This window comes from Haematobia irritans, chromosome 4 (assembly GCF_050003625.1).
Source record: "Haematobia irritans isolate KBUSLIRL chromosome 4, ASM5000362v1, whole genome shotgun sequence".
Lineage (NCBI taxonomy): Eukaryota > Metazoa > Arthropoda > Insecta > Diptera > Muscidae > Haematobia > Haematobia irritans.
In genome coordinates, this window is record NC_134400.1 from 179,998,859 (window position 1) to 180,026,383 (window position 27,525).

Sequence of the window (27,525 nt, forward strand, 5' to 3'; positions counted from 1 at the left end):
CCGCAATACATTGGGCTAAAACTAAAAGAGTCCTGAATTTGCCAATGTATGTTTTGTGGTTAAAACTTGAAAATAACATAATTTCCTTATTGCTATTGCAAAAGCCTCGGTGGCTTAAAATTCAGGAAAGATGGATTACTTCTTCAAATATGGATAATGACATTCGGTGAGGCATTTGGGAAGGGCAAGGCAAGTCTTTAGTGTTTGCATTGCGGTAAAATGTGTGCCTGACAGTTGGAAACATTTTGAAATATGTAGAAAATTGCGGTTTCCGGTCATGACATAAGTTTTGGTATCCTCCACAATGACATGGGGGTATAATTAGTTTGTTATTCCATTAGTAATATATCCCAAAATTTTAATTTCCGAGCCTAAAATGGAGACCTAAAGTCAAAAATCGACTTACTGTTGTTGATTTTCAGCATTTTTAAGGCCAAGTTTATGTAAGTCCAACAAAATTTCCTTCCAGTTTAGGATATCCAATTTTAAGGCAAATCACTTAACTATAAGGACAAAACGACTTTATTGAAAAGTTGATCGACTTTTGAACATGGACAAAACTTTACAACAGAAGATTTGTCCTTGTCATATTTTAAGGACAAGAAATCTTTGGCCTCACGCCAATATTTTGTCCTCGCTTAATTTCTATCGCACAGTGGTCATCAAAATCTCTGGATCTCTATGGGTAGCCCGATTCTACCAGGTACCTGGTACCCGATTCAACCGGGTACCTTGAAGTCAGCGTCAAGATACAAATGTTTCGATAGAGAAAATTTGTTGTGAACGAGCTGTGGTGTAACACATCGAAATATTGTTATAAGACCCCATAAAGTATATATATTCTGGGTCGTGGTGAAATTCTGAGTCGACCTGAGTATGTCCGTCCGTCCGTACGTCTGTTGAAATCACGCTAACTTCCGAACGAAACAAGCTATCGACTTGAAACTTGGCACAAGTAGTTGTTATTGATGTAGGTCGGTATTGCAAATGGGCCATATCGGTCCACTTTTACGTATAGCTCCCATATAAACGGACCTTCAGATTTGGCTTGCGGAGCCTATAAGAGTAGCATATTTCATCCGATCTGGCTGAAATTTCGTACATGGTGTAAGATATGGTCTCTAACAACCATGCAAAAATTGGTCCATATCGGTCCATAATTATATATAGCCCACATATAAACCGATCCCCAGATTTGGCTTGAGGGGCCTCTAAGAGAAGCATATTTCATCCGATCCGGTTGAAATTTGGTATGTGGTGTTAGTATATGGTCTCTAACAACCGTGCCAGAATTGGTCCATATCGGTCCATAATTATATATAGCCCCCATATTAACCGATCCCCAGATTTGGCTTGCAGAGTCTCTAAGAGAAGCAAATTTCATCCAATCCGGTTGAAATTTGGAACATGATGTTAGTATATGATCTCTAACAACCGTGCCAGAATTGGTCCATATCGGTCCATAAATATATATAGCTCCCATATAAACCGATCCCCAGATTTGTCCTCCGGAGCCTCTTAGAGGAGCAAAATTCATCCGATCCGGTTGAAATTTGGAACATGATGTTAGTATATGATCTCTAACAACCGTGCCAGAATTGGTCCATATCGGTCCATAATTATATATAGCACCCATATAAACCATTCTCCAGATTTGACCTCCGGAGCCTCTTGGAGGAGCAAAATGCATCCGATCCGGTTCAAATGTGGCACGTGGTGTTAGTATATGGTCTCTAACAACCATGCCAAAATTGGTCCATATCGGTCCATAATTATATATAGCCCCCATATAAACCGATACCCAGATTTGGCTTGCGGAGCCTCTTGGAGAGCAAAATACATCCGATCCGGTTGAAATTTGCAGCGTAGTGTTAGTACACTGAAAAAAAGCATACTCGGTTCCAAAGATTTTGTCTTTACATTAAAAAATTTGGTATTTATTCCGAGCCAAAGAAGCGGAGAATACAAGTAAGGATACTTTTAAGACACAATTCTCTTTTAAGTTTAGGTTTTGTGTACTTGCTTCTAGGAAGCAAATTTTAATTTTTCGCTTTCTCAGCTTTTTTTCTTCATATGCTATCAAAGTCCTTTAAAAACGAGTTAACGACAACTTTATTTGCCAATTTAAGACTCGACTTCCAGTAGAAATTATGATATGTTTGAAGTAAAAAACTTCTTTAAAGTAAAGTTTTGAAAAACATGTCCTATATTTGAACGATTTTTTGCCTTGTAGTCAAGATGCAAAAAGACAATAAATTTAAAGACAATTTCATTAAATTTAAAGAATTTTTCTGAATTATTAAAGTCAAGTTGACCTTTGCCTATAATTTTTTTCTTTCATGTTAAGATACCCATTTTTAAGTCAAATCACTTAATTATAAGGACAATACGACTTCATTGAAAAGTTTATCGACTTTTGGACAAGGAAAATAACTTTATTTTAGAGAAATGCGTCTTCTATGCTAAGCAAAATTTGTATTCGTATTTTAAAGACATGAAATCTTTGACCTCACGACAATATTTTTTTCAGTGTATATGGCCGCTAATAACCATGCCAAAATTGGCCATATAGGTCTATAGTTATATATAGCCGATCTCCAATCACACAAAAATTGGTCCATATCGGTTCATAATCATAGTTGCCACTCGAGCCAAAAATATTCTACCAAAATTTTATTTTTATAGAAAATTTTGTCAAAATTTTGTTTTTATGGAAAATTGTCAAAATCTTATTCCTATAGAAAATGTTGTCAATTTTTATTTCTATAGAAAATTTTGGCAAAATTTTATTTCTATAGAAAATATTGTCAAAATTTTAATTCTATAGAGAATGTTGTCAAAATTTTAATTCTCTTGAAAAATTCGTCAAAATTTTATTTCTATAGAAAATTTTGTCAAAATTTTATTTCTATAGAAAATTTTGCAAAAATTTTATTTCTATAGAAAATTTTAACAAAATTTTATTTCTATAGAAAATTTTGACAAAATTTTATTTCTATAGAAAATTTTGTTAAAATTTTATTTCTATAGAAAATTTTGTAAAAATTTTATTTCTATCGAAAAATTTGTCCAAATTTTACTTCTATAGAAAATGTTGTTAAAATTTTATTTTGTCAAAATTTTATTTTTATAGAAAATTTTGCCAAACTGAATTATATACGTATTTAATCGATCTTTTTTGATTTAATATATACCACATATGGACTTACATACAATGTAGAAGACGGTGTTAAGAGGTTTTAAGATACCAAGTAATTCGATTGTGGATGACAGTCTTCAGTAGAAGTTTCTACGCAATCCGTGGTGGAGGGGACATAAGCTTCGGCGTGATCGAACTTACGGCCGTATATACTTGTTTTTTGTTTGTTTGCTATGACATCTTTTTAAAATATTTAGTATATATCAAGTCATTGAACAGACAACATCATATTTTTTCGTCGTGTTAAAAATGTCGAATTTTGTACCTGAAAGTGATGGTTTGCGGAAAGCATAAATTTTTTGTTTTCATTTGAAGAAAAGTGCTGCAGGGTCGCATCGAATGCTGGTCGAGACATTTGATGATCATGCTCTATCAGAAGCTACAAGCAAAAGATGATTTCAACGGTTCAGAAATAATGATTTTTACGTGCGAAATGAAGAACGTGGAAGACCACCAAAAAAGTTTGAAGACGCCGATTTGGATGGCGATGATGCTTAGAGTCAAAAGTGGCCATGTTAAATGTTGCACAACAAACAATTTGTGACCGTTTGAAGCTATGGGATAGATCCAAAAGTGTGGAAAATGGGTGCCACATGAAAAAACGCTCATTTCATACCGGTATACCTGGTATATTTAGCTCAGTAACAATGGATCTCCTTTTTATAGCCGAGTCGGAGATTCAGATTGCGGTGTAACTATTTGGAGAAGTTTTGAAATACTCGAATGTATCACCAACATTACTGAGAAGGGATAATCTACTGCTGAAAAACTTTTTGGGATTCGGTCAAAATTGGGATTGAACCCATGACTTATTGTATGCAAGGCGGACATGCTAATCATCGCGCAATGATGGTTCTCGACGGATGGATATAGTTATGCTGACCCTACGAAGAATATATACCGTGTCGGAAATTGTTAGTTCGAAGTGTTACAAAGGCAATGTCAAATTTATTATACCCCCGCCGTCACCATCCTATGGTGGTGAGTATAACAACTTCAGTTTCTTCCTTTTAATGATGTGATCTTTCATTGGCCCTATTACCCAGAGCTCATTGATGTCATACCAAACACATTTTATGGAATGCACGTGCCAGAGCTGAGAAAAATTCTTATTTTCATTGATTTTTATTTGCCATTTCCCATCCACACTTGTACACACGCAACACACACACACATTTACACATACACCAAGCCTTATATCAACCAAGAGTTGAGACATGGCCTTTGGGACCCTTACACAACAATGGTCTTTAATCCAGGTATCGTTTTTTTTTTTTGTGACAAGGAAAATATCCAATAAACAGGAGAATTAGGAGCTACTTGTTCAAAAAATTTGGCAAAAAATGAGGGTCTGTAATGTCGCTCGTGCACTTACTTGTCAAACAACGAATGATAATAGGATTGTCCAATTTGTATGTCAGCCGTTAATGTTGTCACAAAATGTGCTAAGGGATTTGGTAAATGTTGTGCTTCCTTCAGGATGTTTTGGCCCCAGGTTACTGAACCTTTACGCAAAGCATTCACCACTTCGCCACGAACGCCTTTATTAAAGGGGCATACCACACGAAAGGCTCGCATTGACCCAAGCAAACCCAAACATCTTAGTAGAAATTCCAAGCGTATGAGCGACGGGGGATTGAGAGCGGGAAAGACACTACGATGTTGACGGATCTGTTGGAGGGATCGTTCAACGAAACCATTCATGGCCTCAGCCAACCATTGTTCAAATTCTCGTGTCAAATGCTCTTGGGAGGCTGTACTCCATTGTTTCTCGACTTCGGTGAGTAGGCGATGCATAAATTTTGGATCCAGAGGGGTATTACGATTTAATTTTGCTGCTGCTACAAATCTAGAAGAAACAGATAAGAGAGAGAGAGAGAGAGAGAGAGAGTTTTGGTTACCACCATCTCAACAATAACATCTTTACCCTCCTTTGTGGCAACTTACCTTGCTGTAGCACAATGCAGCTCTGATAGATCAGCCTGTACGGCCATTTGATGCAGCATGGTCAATGCTGGTCCCGGCAATTCACCATTCCATGTCCATGAAGGTTCATGTGTGGCCACCTCATGTTGCATGAAAACCATTTGTAACTCCTCCACATTATTAACATCCATTGTATGGTCCCTGTCGGCTTGTGCCCCATCACCAGATTGGCCATCACGTGTCGATAGCCACAGCTTTAAGCGTATGCGTCCCTGTACTGTACTACGATGACTACGTGCTTCCAATTTGAACCAGCCCTCCATGCCCGTACTGGGTATATCGGCTATGGGTATATTTACGCAACCAAGGAAATCATCTTGGGAACCTTGACGTGCCGATTGGCAAACCTGTTTGAAAAAACGCCCCAAACCTCGAACACCGCGTACCTCATTCAAACGTGACACAGCATCCAAAACACAACTCTCATCATCATGGTCCCAAATGTCCAAGTGGAATGTGTCTGTGTTCATATCATCAATGTCACTGTGGGATGCGGAGTGCCGAGTGTCGATGCCAATGTCATTTCAATGAAGTTTCGAAGACCATGAAAAGAAAGACAAAAAGGAAATATGGAAGATGAATTTAACGATGAGCAAATGACCATTAAACGATGATGGTCAAAATGTGTTAAGAACTTTGGCGAGTTAACTGCAAAACTACTCGAGATTATTTTGGACTTTTACAATATGACATATCAATTGATACACAGAAAAAAATATGTTACGAAAATTTTTTTGAATTAAAATTTTAATTGAAATTTTAAAAATATTCAATTGAAAAATAAAACTTATTCAATTAATCGTTTACTTAAAAAAAAACAGTCACAATCAATATTTATAATGATTTACCAAACAATTGGCTGGTTTCTCAAAGTAATATTTTTATCGTGTATAATAAGAAGATAATTATCTAAAGACATTTTGAACCATTTTACTTTATTTAATGAAAATTGTCATAATTTTAAAGTTATTATTATGAACATATCAATTTTCAGATGATTCGAGATCGAAACTCTATAGATTTATAGACTTTATGGACCGTCTTAATGTCTATATTCGAATATTTTGCAAAGGCCAAATAGGCCCAGGTGCAAAAATCCTACAGATTGAGATCTGGAGATTTTGGGGCCCTTGTGCGGTATGAATGAAGCTAGGGACCTCGTTTTTAAGCTATTCGTGGTTGGCCTGGGATGGGCCCTGTTGGAAAGTCCCTATGGTCAATGAACAACTGATCTCAGATGTGACTTCGGGACCCTCTTGGGAGAGTAGGTTAGGTTAGGTTAGTTGGCAGCCCGACGTATCAGGCTCACTTAGACTATTCAGCCCATTGTGATGCCACAGTGGTGAACTTCTCTCTTATTACTGAGTGCTGCTCGATTCTATGTTAAGCTCAATGACAAGGGATCTCCTTTTTATAAAGGGTGATACGGTCAAAATTTGGTCAATATAAACTTGACGTATTTCTTTCAATTTTGCATTTAAAAAACCTGAACACCCCTCATTTTGAAGGTGTGTGTGTAGAATGTTGCTCCTATTTTGATTTTGAAATTCACTCTTCAGTTGTCAAAATGCCGTCCAAGCAAGAAGAGCAGCGTATCAAAATTTTGCTCGCGCATCGCGAAAATCCGAACTACTCGCACGCAAAGCTGGCAAAATCGCCAAAAGTTGCCAAATCAACCGTTACAAATGTAATTAAAGTGTTTGGGGAACGTTTGTCGACAGCCAGGAAGTCTGGATCGGGGGGAAATCGAAAACCGGAAGCCGCTGAGACGACAAAGAGAGTTGCCGGTAGTTTCAAGCGAAACCCTAACCTCTCTCTCCGAGATGCCGCAAATGAGCTGGGTGTATCGTCTATAACCGTGCATCTAGCCAAAAAACGAGCCGGACTATCGACTTACAAGAAGGTAGTGACTCCAAATCGCGATGATAAACAAAATACGACGGCCAAAGCGCGATCCCGGAGGCTGTACACGACGATGCTGACGAAGTTTGACTGCGTGGTAATGGACAAAGAAGCCTACGTCAAAGCCGACTACAAGCAGCTTCCGGGACAGGAGTTTTATACGTCAAAAGGAAGGGGAAAGGTAGCAGATATTTTCAAGCACATAAAACTGTCAAAGTTCCCAAAGAAATCTTGGCAAGCCATCTGTACCTGTGGCTTGAAAAGCAGCATTTTCATTGCTTCCGAGACTGTCAACCAAGAAATTTACGTGAAAGAGTGTTTGAATAAACGTCTGCTGCCTTTCCTGAAGAAACACGGTTGTTCCGTACTGTTTTGGTTGGATTTGGCATCTTGCCATTACGGTAAAAAGGCCATGGAGTGGTACGCCGCCAACAACGTGCAGGTGGTTCCCAAGGACAAGAACCCTCCCAACACGCCAGAGCTCCGCCTAATTGAGAAATACTGGGCTATTGTCAAGCGGAATCTAAAGAAGACCAAAAAAACTGCTAAGGACGAGCAGCAGTTCAAGGCAAACTGGCTTTCTGCGGCGAAGAAGGTGGACAAGGTGGCTGTACAAAATCTGATGGCAGGTGTCAAGCTTGTGGCCCGGCAATTCGGATTTGGAAAAGCGAAAGCCTAACTGAATATTTTTCCTGAATTTTATACTAATTGAACTTGAAAAAGAAATTTAATTTGATTTTTTAAATAAACGATTTCACCGATTTATACGCGTTTTCCCTTGACCAAATTTTGACCGTATCACCCTTTAGCCGAGTCCGAACGGCGTTCCACATTGCAGTGAAACCGCTTAGAGAAGCTTTGAAACCCTCAGAAATGTCACCAGCATTACTGAGGTGGGATAATCCACCGCTGAAAAACTTTTTGGTGTTCGGTCGAAGCAGGAATTAAACCCACGACCTTGTGTATACAAGGCGGGCATGCTAACCATAGCACCACGGTGGCTCCCTTGGGAGAGTACATTTCATCCGAATCGGTTGAAATTTGGCCCACTAATCGCAATGTGAACATTTATTGATATCAGTTCATAATTACTTATAGACTCTTCTATATATACCGGCCAGGAACTAAAGAGGCTTACACAGAAAAAAAATTCACAAAAATTTTTCCAATTAAAATCTTAATTGAGTTTTGAAAAATATTCAATTAAAAATTTAATTAATTCAACAAATTTTTTAATTGAAACAAAAATCAATCATACACATTAATAGTATCAATTAATTTTTTAATTGACTATCAATTAATCTTTTAATTGATACTATCAGTTCTGTGATCGAAGACATTTCAATTAAAAAATTAATTGGATCAATTAATTTCAGACAACATTTTTTTGTGTATATAGGTATTTAATTTGCCTTTTTTATCTAACATAGTATCCACATGGACTAACGTACAATTTTGAAGATAATGATTGTGGATAATCGATTGTGGATGAGAGTCTTTAGTACACTGAAAAAATATTGTCGTGGGGCCAAAAAGTTCATTTCCTCAAAATACGAATGCAAATTTTTCTTAGCATAAAAGACACATTTCTCTGATATAACGATTTTTTCCTGTTCAATTCTCCGCTTCTTTGGCTCGGAATCAATACGAAAATCATTGTTGTAAAAACAAAATCTTTGGAACCGGGCATGTTTTTTTCAGAGTAGATGGTACATAAGATTCGGTATGGCCGAACTTTTGGACATATTTACTTGACATATATAATCACGCTACAGGCTTCAATAAAGGAGAAATCGTGTGGAAATTCGGCACATATTCGTTTTTTCTCTGCAAATTCAAAGATGGGCTATACCGGTCCAGGTTTTTATATAGCGCCCATATATACCGATCTCTCGATTTGACTTCTTGAGCTTCTGTACAACGAAAGTCTTATCCGATTAGCTTGAAATTGGTAATCTTGAGGTTTTTTGGGTCCGCAAAAAATTTTGAGGTGTATCTGCCCAGGTTTTGATATAGCCACCATATAGACCAATCTCTGGATTTGACTTCTTGGGAATCCAAATACAGCAATTTTCATCCGATTTGCCAGGAATTTAAAATCTAAAATATTTTAGGTTCACTAAAGATTTTTTTTATGCTTTGTTATAGCCCCTATATAGAGCCACCGTGGTGCAATGGTTAGCATGCCTGCCTTGCATACACAATGTCGTGGGTTCGATTCCTGCTTCGACTGAACACCAAAAAGTTTTTCAGCGGTGGATTATCCCACCTCAGTAATGCTGGTAACATTTCTGAGGGTTTCAAAGCTTCTCACTGCAATGTGGAACGCCGTTCGGACAGGGCTATAAATAGGAGGTCCCTTGTCATTGAGCTTAACATGGAATCGGGCAGCACTCAGTGATAAGAGAGAAGTTCACCCAATGTGGTATCACAATGGACTGAATAGTCTAAGTGAGCCTGATACATCGAGCTGCCACCTAACCTAACCTAGACCGATCCCCAGATGCGACTTCTTAGGCTTCTTGATAGCTATTTAGGGTTTGGGTTTGGTTTATGTTTTTGGCCAGTACCAGGTATACCGCTATGAGGTGAGCGTCAAGATATAAATGTCTCGATAGGGAACATTTGTTGTGAACGAGTCCTTATTTTTATACCCTCCACCATAAGTGCAAATGGGCCATATCAGTCCACTTTTACGTATAGCCCCCATATAAACGGACCCCAGATTTGGCTTGCGGAGCCTCTAAGAAAAGTATATTTCATCCGATATGGTCTCTAACAACCATGCAAAAATTGGTCCACATTGGTCCATAATTATATATAGCTCCCATATAAACCGATCCCCAGATTTGGCTTGCCGATACTCTAAGAGAAGCAAATTTCATCGAATCCGGCAGAAATTTGGTACATGGTGTTAGTATATGGTCTCTAACAACCATGCAAAAATTGGTCCACATCGGTCCATAATTATATATATATATAGCCCCCATATAAACCGATCCCCAGATTTGACATCCGGAGCCCTTGGAAGATCAAAGTTCACTCGATCCGGATGAAATTTGGTACGTGGTGTTAGTACATGGTCTCTAACAACCATGCAAAAATTGGTCCATACCGGTCTTAATTATATGTAACCCCCATTTAAACCGATTCCCACATTAGACATCCGGAGCTCTTGATATGTGGTGAAATTTGGTACATTGCGCTCGTATATGGCCGCTAACAACCATGCCAAAATTGGTCCATATAGTTATATATAGCCGATCCCCAAAAATAATCTACCAAAATTTTATTTCTATAGAAAATTTGGTCAAAATTTTATTTATATAGAAAATTTTGTCAAAATTCAATTTCTATAGAAAATTTGGTCAAAATTTTATTTATATAGAAAATTTTGTCAAAATTTTATTTCTGTAGAAAGAAATTTGAAATCTAGAGGTATTGTAGGACCACAAATACGTGTGCCAAAAATGGTGAGTATCGGTCCATGTTTTGGTATAGCCCCCATTTTGACCGATCTCCCGATTTTACTTCTTGGGCTTATAGAAACCGCAGTTTTTATTCAATTTACCTGAAATTGGAAATCTAGAGGTATTGTAGGACCACAAATACGTGTGCCAAAAATTGTGAGTATCGGTCCATGTTTTGGTATGGTCCCCATTAAAAACGACCTCCCGATTTTACTTCTTGGGCTTATAGAAACCGCAGTTTTTATCCAATTTACCTGAAATTGGAAATATAGAGGTATTTTAGGACCATAAAGAGGTGTGCCGAAAATGATGAGTATCGGTCCACATTTTGGTATGGTCCCCATATAAACTGACCTCCCGAATTGGGGTCTTTGGCTTACAGAAACCGTAGTTTTTATCCAATTTGCCTGAAATTGAAAAGCTAAAGCTAACTTGAGGACCATCAAAAGGTGTGCCAAAAATGGGTTGTATCGTTCCATGTTTTGGTATAGCCCCCATATAGACCGATCTCCCAATTTTACATTTTGGGTTTATAGTATCCGTAGTTTATATACAATTTGCCTGAAATTGGAAATTTATAGGTATTTTAGGACCATAAAGAGGTGTGCCACAAATGGTGAGTATCGGTCCATGTTTTGTTATAGCCCCCATTTTGACCGATATCCCGATTTTACTTCTTGGGCTTCTAGAATCCGAAGTTTTTATCCTATTTGCCTGAAATTGGAAATCTAGAGGTATTTTCGGGTCATAAAGGGGTGTGTCGAAAACGGTGAGTATCTGTCCATATTTTAGTATAGCCCCCATAAGAACGTTCTCCCGATTTAACTCCTTGGGTTTCTAGAAACCGTAGTTTTTATCTGATTTGCCTTAAATTGTAAATATTCTGGTATTTTAGGCTCACAAAAACGTGTATCGGATTAAGTTTTTATCGGTTCATTTGGTAATGCCTCCATATAGACCGACTTCACTTCTTGAGGGTGTAGAAGGCGCACTGATCATGAAAATTGCTTGAAACTCAATGTAAAATTTCCAGATTTTACTTCTCGGGTGAAAATCTACAGATTTAAGATTTCAAATCAAGACGTTATTTTAATTTTCTTGCACACTTACAAGAAAGAGATGGTTATGATTCTTCTACACGCAAAGAAAAAAAACGTTTGGAAAACGTGTACCGAAAACGTTTTTCTTTTGTTAGAGTTTTTTGAATTGCTTCGAAAATTTTAAACTTTTATCACCAAAAAAATTCGTTTGTTACAAAATTTTTATTTTTTCAATAAAAAAGTTATTTTTGAAACAACAACACCGTCCATTTCGTTTATATCAAACACTGTTCTTTTCTGACTTTAGGTCTTTAATAAGACACATTTTACAGTTCAAAATTTAATATACTACAATGTAATGTTGAACATTTTTTCGGAATCTTCCGAACATATCTGGAATATATGTAAAAAAACCAAAAAAAAACCTTTGGCCGAAGCAGGGATCGAACCCACGACCCTTGGCATGCAAGTCGGACGTAGCAACCACTGCTCCACGGTCCCAAACTAAATGTTTGTTTCTGTTAAATAAACTTTGTTTATTCGGTTCGTGGGCGCCGCAAGCTATGCTATATAAATATAACTTATATGGATATTTATCTATTGATGACCATAACAGGTACATAGCTCAGTGGTTAGTGTGTTGGCTTACAAAGTGCATGGTCCGCGGTTCGATTCTCCGTCCAGGCGAAAGGTAAAAAAATTTTAAAAATTTATAAAATCGTATAATTTCTTCTACATTGTTTGTATTACAAGAAAAAGGTGTTAAGAACTAAAAAAACCTCGTGGATGTGAGAAAGATGTGTGGGAAAATGCAATTAGCAAGAAAACAATGTTTTTTTTTTTTTTGAGTTTGTCTTTATGAAATTGTTTTTACATCCTGGAAAAGAATAAACGTTTATCACAAAAAGTATAAACTTTTCTTCCAAATACACTTCCTTACAGCGAAAAGCAAATGAAAAACGAACTTTGCTTGTCTAAAATTTCGTTTGGGAGGAAAGAATTATTTTTTTGCGTGTAAAACTCAAACAAAAATGGTTCTTATAAATCCAGAATCTGATATAGTCCTCATAGGTGAAATCTTTAAATTTATCTTCTGGAAGTGTCTTCAAGTTCTCAAGCCCTCATGAAATTTCAAAGGAAACCCTAATATTTGGTTCATGGTGGTGGGTATTTAAGATTCGGCCCGGCCGAACTTATTGCTATATATACTTGTTTTGTTTAATATGTACCTAGTATGGACTAACTTACAATTGAGAAGACGGTGTTAAGAAGTTTTAAGATACCTTGGTATCGGCAAGTGTTACCGCAACCCAAGTAATTCGATTGTGGATGACAGTCTTTAGTACAAGTTTCTATGCAATCCATGGTGGAGGGTACATAAGATTCGGCCTGGGCGAACTTACGGCCGTATATACTTGCTTTTGTTTGTTTGCTATGAAATTTGTTTGTTTTCATCGTGCTAACAATGTCAAATTTTGTACCAGAAAGTGATGATTTGCGGAAAGTATTAATTTTTTGTTTTCATTTGAAGAAAATTGCTGCAGATTCGCATCGAATACTTTTCGTGGCATATGGTTATCATGCTATGTCGGAAACAACATGCAAAAGATGATCAAAAATAATACTTTTCAGATGAGAAATGAAGAACGTGGAAGACCACCAAAAAAGTTTGAAGGCGCCGAATTGGATGGAGATGACACTTTGAGTCAAAAGCAAATGACAGCAATATTAAATGTTGCACAAAAATAATTTCTGACCGTTTAAAAGCTATGGGAAAGATCCAAAAGTGTAGAAAATGGGTGCCACATGAAAAAAAGCTCATTTCATCTCGAGGGTAGTAAAAATCGACAGACTGTGGATTTCAAAGCATATGATTGCATGCTTAGACATGATATTGAAGATTCCCTTAAAACTCGAACAAACATGGTTCTTTTAAATCGAGATCCTTATGTAGTGTCCCAATGATAATATTTTAAATTCAACTTCGTGAAGGGTATATATCTTAAAATCCACCTGAAATTCTATATACTTTCAAGTAACCCGCTACAACGAGGAGTTTCCAGAGAAAACTATTACATTTATGGTGGTGGGTATTTAAGATTCTGTCGGGCCCAAATCAGTTCGTATATAATTGCTTTTATTGTAGTGTTGCGGTAGATTTGCAATTATTTCTCACAATTTTCCAATTTATCCCATGTTTGACTATGAAGGAAGGCATTTTAATTAAAAGGGACCCTATTCCATTTACCTTTTTCCATTACTGATTCTTCTTTGTGACATGCCATCTGTATGATACATATTTACATTAACAAAAACCATTGAACTTTCAAAGTATTGAGTTAGTTTTGCAAATCCTAGTATTATGATTCTATTGAATTGTATATGGATTTTCCTTGGTAGACATCATTCACCTTCTAATAGTAGACACTGTGGTGTCCATTATTCAATTTTGTACTCATATAATTGCTTATTTATTTAATTCCATAGATTTTGTGCTCATCTTACATAGATATCCTCTTAGATTAATATCTCTCTCATCCGTTTAATAACTAAACCTAAATATGTCCGTAGTAATCTTTGATAAACCCATTTAGATTGGCCCTTCGCTGTACAATAACCATGGCCAATGGCATATCCTAAGTAAATATCCTCCTAATTGTGTGGTTAGTAGGCATTATGATTAACATAATCGTTTTGTTGTTTAACTCAGCAAACTAAAATTTTTTGTCCAATTAGTTTTTGCATAATAATCACAAATTGAAATAAGGTCAGCATATATATTGCGATGCGTAAAGGAAAGTTAATTTGAAAATTAGTAATTTTACTTAGGGCAACATTTTGCCCATCAATTGTATCATTTCTATAACACAATAAAAGTCCATAATGATAGGCTAATAAATGAGCCATTATATCATTACATGTCCAAAAGAGCGTTATCAATGGACTTCGTACATGAAATAAACTATAATGTCAAAAACATAACATATATTGCCAAAAAATTCGGCTGAATCTTAAATAGTTACATCCCCAAGTAACGGATTTTCATATCAGGTGTGGCTGATATGCGTTGCAAACAATTTCAGGTTGCTACCCCCATTTAAAAGAAATCATGAATGAAGTGCACGTTTCAAAATCGATCCCTTCATGAAAGTGAATCAACATATACGTGGTGTCAAACGGTGAACAGACAATGTGAATCTGCACTCAAAAAAAGTGAACTCTATATTTCACTAAAGCCAATTTAACTTTATTTTAGTTCATGGAATTATTATGTTTCCAGAAAGTTTGCTTTACTCCAATACTTTTTTGCGTACGTTAGTTAAATGAACTAAACAAGTAAGGAAAGTCTAAAGTCGGGCGGCGCCGACTATATTATACCCTGCACCACTTTGTAGATCTAAATTTTCGATACCATATCACATCCGTCAAATGTATTGGGGGCTATATATAAAGGTTTGTCCCAAATACATACATTTAAATATCACTCGATCTGGACAGAATTCGATAGACTTCTACAAAATCTATAGACTCAAAATTTAAGTCGGCTAATGGACTAGGGTGGAACACAATGTTAGTAAAAAAAAAATATGGGAAACATTGAAATCCGAAGCAATTTTAAGGAAACTTCGCAAAAGTTTATTTATGATTTATTGCTCGATATATATATGTATTAGAAGTTTAGGAAAATTAGAGTCATTTTTACAACTTTTCGACTAAGCAGTGGCGATTTTATAAGGAAAATGTTGGTATTTTGACAATTTTTGTCCAAATCAGAAAAACATATATATGGGAGCTATATCTAAATCTGAACCGATTTCAACCTAATTTGGCACGCATAGCAACAATGCTAATTCTACTCCATGTGCAAAATTTCAACTAAATCGGAGCAAAAAATTGGTCTCTGTGGTCATATGAGTGTAAATCGGGGGAAAGCTTTATATGGGAGATATATCTAAATCTGAACCGATTGCAACCAAATTTGGCACGCATAGCTACAATGCTAATTTTACTCCCTGTGCAAAATTTCAATTAAATCGGAGTAAAAGATTAGCCTCTGTGGTTATATGAGTGTAAATCGGGCGAAAGCTATATATGGGAGCTATATCTAAATCTGAACCGATTTCAACCAAATTTGGCACACATAGCTACAATGCTAATTCTACTACCTGTGCAAAATTTCAACTAAATCGGAGCAAAAAATTGGCCTCTGTGGTCATTTGAGTGTAAATCGGGCGAAAGCTATATATGGGAGCTATATCTAAATCTGAACCGATTTCCATCAAATTTGACACGCCTAGCTATAATGCTAATTCTACTCCCTGTGCAAAATTTCAACTAAATCGGAGCAAAAAATTGGCCTCTGTGGGCAAATGAGTGTAAATCGGGCCAAAGCTATATATGGGAGCTATATCTAAATCTGAACCGATTTGGATGATATTTTGCAAGTTTTTCGAGACTCATAAAATATTCGGATGTACGCAATTTGAGGAAGATCGGTTGATATACACGCCAATTATGACCAGATCGGTGAAAAATATATATGGCAGCTATATCTAAATCTGAACCGATTTTTTCCAAAATAACAGCGATCGTCTTTGAGCCGAAACAGGACCGTATACCAAATTTTAGGACAATCGGACTAAAACTGCGAGCTGTACAACAGACAGACGGACAGACAGACAGACAGACAGACAGATAGACGGACGGACATCGCTAAATCGACTCAGAATTTAATTCTAAGATGATCGATATACTAAACGATGGGTCTCAGACTTTTCCTACTTGGCGTTACATACAAATGCACAAACGTATTATACCCTGTACCACAGTAGTGGTGAAGGGTATGAAAAACAAGAATATACGGCCGTAAGCTCGGCCAGGCCGAAGCTTATGTACCTTCCACCATGGATTGCGTAGAAACTTCTACTGAAGACTGTCATCCACAATCGAACTACTGGGGTTGCGGTAACACTTGCCGATGGCAAAGTATCTTAAAACTTCCTAACACCGTAATATATACCACAAAAATTCTATAGAAATAAAATTTGGCAAAAATTTTCTATAGAAATAAAATTTTGACAAAATTTTCTATAGAAATAAAATTTTGACAAAATTTTCTATAGAAATAAAATTTTGACAAAATTTTCTATAGACATAACATTTTGACAATGTTTTCTATAAAAATAAAATTTTGGTAGATTATTTTTGGCTCAAGTGGCAACCATGATTATGAACCGATATCATATGCCATGTACCAAATTTCAACCGGATAGGATGAAATTTGCATCTCTTAGAGGCTCCGCAAGCCAAATCTGGGGATCGATTTATATGGGGCTATATATAATTATGGACCGATATGTACCAATTCCTGCATGGTTGTTGGATACCATATACTAACACCACGTACCAAATTTCAACCGGATCGGATGAATTTTGCTCCTCAAAGAGGCTCCGGAGGTCAAATCTGGGGATCGGTTTATATGGGGGCTATATATAATTATGGGCCGATGTGGACCAATTATTGCATGGTCTTTAGAGAACATATACCAACACCGTGTACCAAATTTCAGCCGGATCGGATGAAATTTGCTTCTCTTAGAGGCTCCGCAAGCCAAATCGGGGGATCGGTTTATATGGGGGCTATATGTAATTATAGACCGATATGGACTAATTTCGGCATGGTTGTTAGAGACCATATACTAACACCATGTACCAAATTTCAGCCGGATCGGATGAAATTTGCTTCTCTTAGAGCAATCGCAAGCCAAATTTGGGGGTCCGTTTATATGGGGGCTATACGTAAAAGTGGACCGATATGGCCCATTTGCAATACCATCCGACCTACATCAATAACAACTACTTGTGCCAAATTTCAAGTCGATAGATCCATCCTATGGTGGAGGGTATAAAAAAGTTTACTTGGATCCAAAGATATTGACCTTAAGGATTTTGGTAGTGATTCTGAGCCAGAGATGCGTCTTCTTTAAAATGTAGAGACCTATCTAGCTTTAAATCTAGGATCAATGCAATAAAAATTAAAAATCTCATTAATCGAATTTTCATTCTCTTTCTGCCAAATATTAAAGAGCTATTCGCGCATAAACACATGTCAGTTAATAATCTTTATTATAACAGATATTTCAATGTAAAAAATGTTTTCTTTATTCCAAAAAAAAAAAAAAAAAAAAAAAAAACAAAAAAACAAGTAGACTGTCATCTGAAAACTTCTTAACATCGTTTTCTAAATTGTGAGTGAGTCCATACGTGGTAGATAGCCAGAATTGAAATATGGGGGTCGCTTATATGGGGGCTATAACAGGTTGGCTGATAAGTCCCCGGTCTGACACGTAGATGGCGTCGCTAGTATTAAATGCATATTATTTTTATTTAGTACCAATCTTCAAATGATTAGTGTCAAAATTTGACGTCTGTAAGTCAATTAGTTTGTGAGATAGAGCGTCTTTTGTTAAGCAACTTTTGTTATTGTGAAAAAACTGGAAAAAAAGGAATTTCGTGTTTTGATAAAATACTCTTTTCTGAAGGGAAAAAATACGGTGAAAGCAAAAACTTGGCTTGATAATGAGTTTCCGGACTCTGCCCAGGGAAATCAACAATAATTGATTAGTATGCAAAATTCAAGCGTGGTGAAATGAGCACGGAGGACGGTGAACGCAGTGGACACCCGAAAGAGGTGGTTACCGACGAAAACATCAAAAAAATCCACAAAATGATTTTGAATGACCGTAAAATGAAGTTGGTCGAGATAGCAGAGGCCTTAAAGATATCAAAGGAATGTGTTGGTCATATCATTCATCAATATTTGGATATGCGGAAGCTCTGTGCATAATGGGTGCCGCGCGAGCTCAAATTTGACCAAAAACAACAACATGTTGATGATTCTGAGCGGTGTTTGCAGCTGTTAACTCGTAATACACCCGAGTTTTTCCGTCGATATGTGACAATGGATGAAACATGGATTCATCACTACACTCCTGAGTCCAATCGAAAGTCGGCTGAGTGGACAGCGACCGGTGAACCGTCTCCGAAGCGTGGAAAGACTCAAAAGTCCGCTGGCAAAGTAATGACCTCTGTTTTTTGGGATGCGCATGGAATATTTTTTATCGATTATCTTGAGAAGGGAAAAACCATCAATAGTGACAATTATATGGCGTTATTGGAGCGTTTGAAGGTGGAAAACGCGGCAAAACGGCCCCATATGAAGAAGAAAAAAGTGTTGTTCCCACAAGACAACGCACCGTGCCACAAATCATTGAGAACGATGGAAAAAAAACCATGAATTGGGCTTCGAATTGCTTCCCCACCCACCGTATTCTCCAGATATGGCCCCCAGAGACTTTTTCTTGTTCTCAGACCTCAAAAGGATGCTCGCAGGGAAAAAATTGGCTGCAATGAAGAGGTGATCGCCGAAACTGAGGCCACTTTTGAGGCAAAACCGAAAGAGTACTACCAAAATGGTATCAAAAAATTGGAAGGTCGTTATAATCGTTATATCGCTCTTGAAGAGAACTATGTTGAATAATAAAAACGAATTTTGACAAAAAAAATGTGTTTTTCTTTGTTAGACCGGGGACTTATTAGCCAACCTGTTATATGATTATGGACTGATATGGACAACTTATGGCATGGCTGTCATATACTACCACAACGTACCAAATTTCAACCGAATCCGATGAATTTTGCTCATCCAAGGGGTTCCGGAGGTCAAATCTGGGGATTGGTTTATATGGGGGCTATATATAATTATGGAGTGATATGAACCAATTCCTGCACTGTTGTTGGATACCGTATACTAACATCACGTACCAAATTTCAACCGAATCGGATGAATTTTGCTCTTCCAAGGGGCTCTGGAGGTCAAATCCGGGGATCGGTTTATATGGGGGCTATATATAATTATGGACCGATGTGGACCATTTTTTGCATGGTCATTAGAGACCATATACCTACACCATGTACAATAATTCAGCCGGATCGGATGAAATTTGCTTCTCTTAGAGGCTCCGCAAGCCAAATCGGGGGATCGGTTTATATGGGGGCTATATATAATTATGGACCGATGTGGACTAATTTTTGCATGGTTGTTATAGATCATATGTTGACACCATGTAACAAATTTCAGCTGGATCGGATGTAATGTGCTTCTCTTAGAGTCCCCGCAAGCCAAATCTGGGGATCCGTTTATATGGGGGCTATACGTAAAAGTGGACCGATATGGCCCATTTGCAATACCATCCGACCTACATCGATAACAACTACTTGTGCCAAGCTTCAAGTCGATAGCTTGTTTCGTTCGGAAGTTAGCGTGATTTCAACAGACGGACGGATGGACGGACATGCTCAGATCGACTCAGAATTTCACCACGACCCAGAATATATATACTTTATGGGGTCTTAGAGCAATATTTCGATGTGTTACAAACGGAATGACAAAGTTGATATACCCCCATCCTATGGTGGAGGGTATAAAAAAAACTTAAAACCATATATGCAAAGTCCACAAAATAAGTCTGAGCTTATGTTGGAAGCATTTATACCTTAAATCTAAAGATTGATGTCCATATTCATAATAATTTACTGACAATTTATCGAAGGAATTTGTATGGTAATAGTAGGTTTAAAATTTACGTCAACTTTTATGAATATGGGGGTCAGTCGATCAGTTAATTTAAAGACGATTTTTCTACATTAAACAAGTAAGGAAAGTCTAAAGTCGGGCGGAGCCGACAATATTATACCCTGCACCACTTTGTAGATCTAAATTGTCGATACCATATCACATCCGTCAAATATGTTGGGGGCTATATATAAAGGTTTGTCCCAAATACATACATTTAAACAGCACTCGATCTGAACAGAATTTGATAGACTTCTACAAAATCTATAGACTCAAAATTTAAGTCGGCTAATGCACTAGGGTGGAACACAATTTTAGTAAAAAAAATATGGGAAACGTTTAAATCTGAAGCAATTTTAAGGAAACTTCGAAAAAGTTTATTTATGATTTATCGCTCGATGTACATGTATTAGAAGTTTAGGAAAATTAGAGTCATTTTTACAACTTTTCGACTAAGCAGTGGCGATTTTACAAGGAAAATGTTGGTATTTTGACCATTTTTGTCGAAATCAGAAAATCATATATATGGGAGCTATATCTAAATCTGAACCGATTTCAACCAAATTTGGCACGCATAGCAACAATGCTTATTCTACTCCCTGTACAAAGTTTCAACTAAATCGGAGTTAAAAAATGGCCTCTGTGGTCATATGAGTGTAAATCGAGCGAAAGATATATATGGGAGCTATATCTAAATCTGAACCGATTTCAACCAAATTTGACACGCATAGCAATAATGCTAATTCTACTCCCTGTGCAAAATTTCAACTAAATTGGGGTAAAACTCTGGCTTCTGGGACCGTATTACTCCATATCGGGCGAAAGATATATATGGGAGCTATATCTAAATCTGAACCGATTTCAATAAAATTTGGCACACTTGACTACAGTACTAATTGTTCTTCTTGTGCAAAATTTTAAGCAAATTAGGTTAAAACTCTGGCTTCTGGGGCCATATAAGTCAATATCGGGCGAAATATATATATGGGAGCTATATCTAAATCTGAACCGATTTCTTTAAAAATCAATAGGGATCTATTCTGAGCCAAAACACATACTTGTGCCAAATTTTAAGTTGATTGGACTAAAACTGCGACCTAGACTCTGATTACAAAAATGTGTTCACGGACAGACGGACATCGCTATATCGACTCAAGAGCCCACCCTGAGCATTTTTCCCAAAGACACCATGTGTCTATCTCGTCTCCTTCTGGGTGTTGCAAACATATGCACTAACTTATAATACCCTGTTCCACAGTGTGGAGCAGGGTATAAAAAAGATATACGACTTTAACGGGAAGACCCAAATTTACAAGAATCGTGTCATAAGTTAATGAAAAATATCAAAAACTTTCTTTTAAATAAAATGTCATTGTTTTAAAGAAATTTGTCCTTAGTATTGTGTAAATTTCGTATCCTAAAATTTATGTTGCATAATCTTTCATATTAGGTCAATATTTCGTTCAGTATAATGACAGTATTGAAGCCCAGGGCTGACAACCATTTGCTTTAAAATTTGTTTTCATTAAATTTAGAACACAAATCTGTCTGCATAGGTCGTATATCACTGTAGTAATGCGAATTTTTCTTACAGTTATGAAAAACATTTTTGATTGAAAGAACCAATGATGCGTAGAATTGAAATATGGATACACTTAAGACATAATTCTCTTGTAAATTTGAGACAATTTCATTAATATTGAAGAATGTTTTCTTATTTATTAAGGCAAAGTTGACGTTAGTCTCACAAAATTTTCTTTCATGTAAAGACACCAAGTTTTAAGTGGAATCACCTAACAAAAAAGACTTCATTGACAATTTGATCGACTTTTGAACATGTGAAAACTTGATATCAGAGGAATATGTTTTCTATGCTAAGCAAAATTCGAAATTTTAAGAACATGAAATCTTTGGCCTCACGACAATAGATTATTCAGTAAAGCATATCATATATTCGACTTCGCCCCTACTTTATCCCTTCCCACTTTGTTGACAAAAATAAATTTTGTATTGAATTTCCATCATATAAAACAATTAAGTTTCCTGTGGCACATGGTGACTTCACTATGCTTTCTATGGGATTAATGTAGTTCCGATTAAATCCATTCAGGCTACAACCCTTCTGTCCCCTATAGCTTTTACCGACAATAGGAGAAAAGTTTAAATTAAGTAAAAGGATAGAAGAGCAGCTCGGACACGTAGATAACTAATTTCTTTAACCACAGGAATACGTTTTTCTTCTATTGCATTGGGGTGTATATGCCCTGAACCAGCTACAGGAAGAGAGGAAATGGAGAAAACATGCTAAGCTATCTTCTTGCCAGAAATTTAATTTTCTTTTGTTTATTGAAAAGACAACTTCCTGTGCTGTGTTTCATTGCTAATCAATTAGAGCTATCGTTCCCACATTTGCTATGCGTGTGGGAGTAAATGGAACAGTATCGGTTGCAAAAGATTGTGCAAATTGGATGTCATAAGTAGAAAATGACTAACTTTTATCCGGGTTGAAGATGGAAATGTATGTAACATTTTCTTGGGAAATATTCGTCCAGGCCAAATCCGTCCTTCATGAATTGTGTACAAAATTCTATCAAATACACAATCCACAATCGCATTAACAGTTAGCGATTGCAAGGTATCTTAAACCTCTCTAAAATTATTCTAAAAATTTAAAATTAGGCCATATGGAGTCTTTGTTAGATGAAAGAGGAAGATTAATTACCAATATAAAACATTTTAATTATTGCTGCCTTCCACCGGACTCGCTCCTCCAGGAGGATGAAAAACTAAAATCTACATGTAACTACACGTACCAAATTTCAACCGGATCGGATGGTCCGATATGGCCCATCGATATCGCTCGATTTCAGCAGACAGACGGACGGCACCATCCAAAATGAATTATTGAGAATTAATGAAACACTTAATCATATTAAAACAAGTATATACGGCCGTAAGTTCGGCCAGGCCGAATCTTATGTACACTCCACCATGGATTGCGTAGAAACTTCTACGAAAGACTGTCATCCACAATCGAAATATGGGGGCTATATACAGTTATGAACTTGATATGGACCAATTTTTGTGTGATTGGAAATCGATTTATCTGAGGGATATATATATCTATAGACCGATATTGACCTAGTTAGGCATGGTTGTTAACGACCATATACTAGCACAATGTACCAAATTTCAACTCACTCGGATGAAATTTGCTCCTCCAAGAGGCTCCAAAACCAAATCTCGGGATCGGTTTATATGGGGCTATATATGATTATTGACTGATATGGACCACTTTTGGCATGGTTGTTAAATATCATATACTACCAATACGTACCAAATTTCAAGCAGATCGGATGAATTTTGCTTCTCCAAAAGGCACCGGAGGTCAAATCTGGGGATCGGTTTATATGGGAGCTATATATAATTATGGGCTGATAGGAACCAATTCCTGCGTGGTTGTTGGATACCATATACTAACATCACGTACCAAATTTCAACCGAATGGGAAGAATATTGCTCTTCCAAGGGGCTCTGGAGGTCAAATCTGGGGATCGGTTTATATGGGGCCAATATATATTTATGGACCGATTTAGACCAATTTTTGCATAGGAGTTTGAGGCCATATATTAACACCACGTACCAAATTTCAACTGAATCAGATGAATTTTGGTCTTCCAAGAGACTCCGGAGGTCAAATCTGGTGATCGGTTTATATGGGGGCTATATATAATTATGGACCGATGTGGACCAATTTTTGCATTTTTGCATGAGACCATATACTAACACCATGTACCAAATTTCAGGCGGATCGGATGAAATTTGCTTCTCTTAAAGGCCTCGCAAGCCAAATTTGGGGGTCCGTTTATATGGGGGCTATACGTAAAAGTGGACCGATGTGGTCCATTTGCAATACCATCCGACCTACATCAATAACAACTACTTGTGCCAAGTTACAAGTCGATAGCTTGTTTCGTTCGGAAGTTAGCGTGATTTCAACAGACGGACGGACGTACATGCTCAGATCGACTCAGAATTTCACCACGGCCAAGAATATATATACTTTATGGGGTCTTAGAGCAATATTTCGATGTGTTACAAACGGAATGACAAAGTTAATATACCCCCCATCCTATGGTGGAGGGTATAACAAGTAAGGAAAGTCTAAAGTCGGGCGGGGCCGAATATATTATACCCTGCGCCACTTTGTAGATCTAAATTTTCGATACCATATCTCATCCGTCAAATGTGTTGGGGACTATATATAAAGGTTTGTCCCAAATACATACATTTAAATATCACTCGATGTGGACAGAATTTGATAGACTTCCACAAAATCTATAGACTCAAAATTTAAGTCGGCTAATGTAGTACGGTGGAACACAATGTTAGTAACAAAATATGGGAAACATTTAAATCTGAAGCAATTTTAAGGAAATTTCGCAAACGTTTTTTTATGATTTATCGCTCGATATATATGTATTAGAAGTTTAGGAAAATTAGAGTCATTTTTACAACTTTTCGACTAAGCAGTGGCGATTTTACAAGGAAAATGTTGGTATTTTGGCCATTTTTGTCGAAATCAGAAAAACATGTATATGGGAGCTATATCTAAATCTGAACCGATTTCAACCAAATTTGGCACGCATAGCTACAATGCTAATTCTACTCCCTGTGCAAAATTTCAACTAAATCGGAGTAAAAAATTGGCCTCTGTGGTCATACGAGTGTAAATCGTATGACCATTGGCACGCAATGCTAATTCTACTCCCTGTGCAAAATTTCAACCAAATTTGGCCAAAACTCTGGCTATTAGAACCATATTAGTACATATCGGACGAAAGATATATATGAGAGCTATATCTAAATCTAAATCGATTTCAACAAAATTGCACGCATACCAACAATGCTAAGTCTACTCCCTGTGCAAAATTTCAACCGAATTGGGCCAAAAATCTGGCTTCTGGGTCCATATTAGTGCATATTGGGCGAAAGATATATATGGGAGCTGTATCTAAATCTGAACCGATTTCTTCCAAAATCAATAGGGTTCTATTCTGACCCAAATTAGGAACATGTGCCAAATTTGAAGGCGATTGGACTTAAATTGCGACCTAGACTTTGATCACAAAAATGTGTTCACAGGCAGACGGACGGACGGACGGACAGACGGACATGGTTATATCGACTCAGGGACCCACCCTGAGCATTATTGCCAAAGACACCATGTGTCTATCTCGTCTCCTTCTGGGTGTTACAAACATATGCACTAACTTATAACACCCTGTTCCACAGTGTGGCGCAGGGTATAAATATGGGAAACATTTAAATCTAAAGCAATTTTAAGGAAACTTCGCAAAAGTTTATTTATGATTTATCGCTCGATATATATGTATTAGAAGTTTAGGGAAATTAGAGTCATTTATACAACTTTTCGATTTTACAAGGAAAATGTTACCAACATTGACCATTTTTGTCGAAATCATAATAACATATATATGGAAGCTATATCTAAATCTGAACCGATTTTAATCAAATTTGAAACACATGACTATACTACCAATTGTACTCCTTGTGCAAAATTTCAAGCTAATCGGGATAAAACTCTGGCTTCTGGGTCCATATAAGTGCAAATCGGGCGAAAGATATATATGGGAGCTATATCTAAATCTGAATCGATTTCAACAAAATTTGGCACGCATAGCTACAACACTAAATCTACTCACTGTGCAAAATTCCAACCAAATTGGGCCAAAACTCTGGCTTTTAGGACCATATTAGTCCATATCGGCGAAAGATATATAGGGGAGCTATATCTAAATCTGAACCGATTTCTTCCAAAATCAATAGGGTTCTATTCTGACCCAAACTAGGAACATGTGCCAAATTTGAAGGCGATTGGACTTAAATTTCGACCTAGACTTTGATCACAAAAATGTTTTCACAGACAGACGGACGGATGGACGGACGGACAGACGGACAGACAGACATGGTTATATCGACTAAGGGACCCACCCTGAGCATTATTGCCAAAGACACCATGTGTCTATCTCGTCTCCTTCTGGGTGTTACAAACATATGCACTAACTTATAACACCCTGTTCCACAGTGTGGCGCAGGGTATAAAAATTTTGTCAAAATTTTATTTCTATAAAAATTTTTTTGAAAATTTTATTTCTATAGAAAATTTTGTTAACATTTTATTTCTATAGAACATTTTGGAAAAATTGTATGTATATAGAAAATTTTGTCAAAACTGAATTCTATACGTATTTGATGGATCTTTTTTGATTTAATTATACCACGTATGGACTTACATACACTTTAGAAGACGGTGTTAGGAGGTTTTAAGATACGCTGCCATCGGCAAGCGTATTATAAGTTAGTGCATATGTTTGCAACACCCAGAAGGAGACGCATGGTGTCTTTGGCAAAAATGCTCAGGGTGGGCTCTTGAGTCGATATAGCGATGTCCGTCTGTCCGTCTGTCCGTGAACACATTTTTGTAATCAAAGTCTAGGTCGCAGTGTTAGTCCAATCGACTTCAAATTTGGCACAAGTATGTGTCTTGGTTCAGAATAGATCTCTATTGATTTTGGAAGAAATCGGTTCAGATTTAGATATAGCTCCCATATATATATATTTCGCCCGATATGGACTTATATGGCCCCAGAAGGCAGAGTTTTACCCTAATTTGCTTAAAATTTTGCACAAGAAGAACAATTAGTACTATAGTCAACTGTGCCAAATTTTATTGAAATCGGTTAATATTTAGATATAGCTCCCATATATATCTTTCGCCCGATATGGACTAATACGGTCCCAGAAGCCAGAGTTTTACCCCAATTTGTTTGAAATTTTGCACAGCGAGTAGAATTAGCATTGTTGCTATGCGTGCCAAATTTGGTTGAAATCGGTTCAGATTTAGATATAGCTCCCATATATAGCTTTCGCCTGATTTACACTCATATGACCACAGAGGCCAATTTTTTGCTCCGATTTAGTTGAAATTCTGCACAGGGAGTAGAATTAGCATTGTAGCTATGCGTGCCAAATTTGGTTGAAATCGGTTCAGATTTAGATATAGCTCCCATATATAGCTTTCGCCCGATTTACACTCATATGACCACAGAGGCCAATTTTTTGCTCCGATTTAGTTGAAATTTTGCACCGGGAGTAGAATTAGCATTGTTGCTATGCGTGCCAAATTTGGTTGAAATCGGTTCATATAGCTCCCATATATATGTTTTTCTGATTTCGACAAAAATGGTTAAAATACCAACATTTTCCTTG

General features: G+C 36.9%; 1 protein-coding gene across 1 annotated transcript in view; it reads right to left on the minus strand.

The window, feature by feature from the left end:
* Nucleotides 1–27,525, minus strand: part of unc-13-4A (BAI1 associated protein 3) — a 111,000-nt gene that overhangs the window by 19,414 nt on the left and 64,061 nt on the right. The window contains exons 6-7 of the mRNA XM_075305113.1: nucleotides 5,147–5,668; nucleotides 4,575–5,048 (exon numbers count right to left, since the gene is read on the minus strand). Coding sequence (XP_075161228.1) covers nucleotides 4,575–5,048; nucleotides 5,147–5,668 — 996 coding nt within the window. The remainder of the gene's footprint in view (nucleotides 1–4,574; nucleotides 5,049–5,146; nucleotides 5,669–27,525) is intronic.